Raw genomic sequence first — 881 nt, forward strand, 5'->3', positions numbered from 1 at the left:
GAGAGACACTGCTCCAGGAGCCCCGTGCCTGGCGCTTCAGACGGTTCAGGGTAGTCGCTTCCTTGCCCAGGACTCTCAAAGCCCCCAGCTGCGGTCCGGCCCAGGACGTTCTGCAACCTGCCTCGCTGATGGTCCGAGGACTTCCCTCTCTTGCTCGGGGGTCTCCGCTCCCTGGTCTGGGGAGGGCACGGGGACGTCGGTATTCAGCTCTGCGGCGGGCTTGGGAATTTCGCTATCTAAGCCGGGGGGTTCAGGCCCACGCGCTTCGGACGACCCCAGGGCTCCGTTCTGCCGCCCAGGGGCCTAGGTGTCCAGGGTTGGGAGCAGCTCGGGAGCCTTAGCTCCCAGCGCTGGAGTTTTGATGCCCAGAGCTGGGACACCCTGCCCTGCGCAGCACCTGTGGTTGCAATTGCCGTCCGCGGGTTCCAAGGCGTCGCCCGCACGGGCCACTTCTCTGACCCGCCCCTGGCCTCCAAGAACTGCCCTCGGGGGCAGGGCCGGGCCCCGCCCCCTGCACCTGCCGGCCGGACACGGGGCCCCGCCCTAGCCCCGCCCCCGAGAGGGGGGCGCCTCAGCTGGGCACTGGGTTTGGTCCACTGACGCGCCTGTCAGCTCGGGGCATTGGATGTTTTAGAAGAGAGCTTCCCTAGACCTAGCCTGCTACCTGGGGGCGCCAGTCTAGATGCAGTGTTCACTCAGTGGGCGCCACCTTGGCACCTTTTCGGGCTCACGTCCCCGGCATTACCAGGGGGCTTGGTTCCCACCCAGCTGCACGCCTGGCTGAACCTCTGAACCACTGTCTTCTGGTGAGGTGTCCTCCGAAACCATCTTTCCGGGGCCTGGCCTGGCCCGCCAATCCTGTGTCAGCCGGCTGGCAGCCA

At 67.1% G+C, this 881-nt stretch overlaps 1 protein-coding gene across 1 annotated transcript in view; it reads right to left on the bottom strand.

The window, feature by feature from the left end:
* LOC104999890 overlaps window positions 1–881 on the bottom strand; it is a 3,173-nt gene that overhangs the window by 1,917 nt on the left and 375 nt on the right. The window contains exons 2-3 of the mRNA XM_010855517.1: window positions 398–479; window positions 29–176 (exon numbers count right to left, since the gene is read on the bottom strand). Coding sequence (XP_010853819.1) covers window positions 29–176; window positions 398–479 — 230 coding nt within the window. The remainder of the gene's footprint in view (window positions 1–28; window positions 177–397; window positions 480–881) is intronic.

This window comes from Bison bison, unplaced genomic scaffold (assembly GCF_000754665.1).
Source record: "Bison bison bison isolate TAMUID 2011002044 unplaced genomic scaffold, Bison_UMD1.0 scf7180017864365, whole genome shotgun sequence".
Classification (NCBI taxonomy): domain Eukaryota; kingdom Metazoa; phylum Chordata; class Mammalia; order Artiodactyla; family Bovidae; genus Bison; species Bison bison.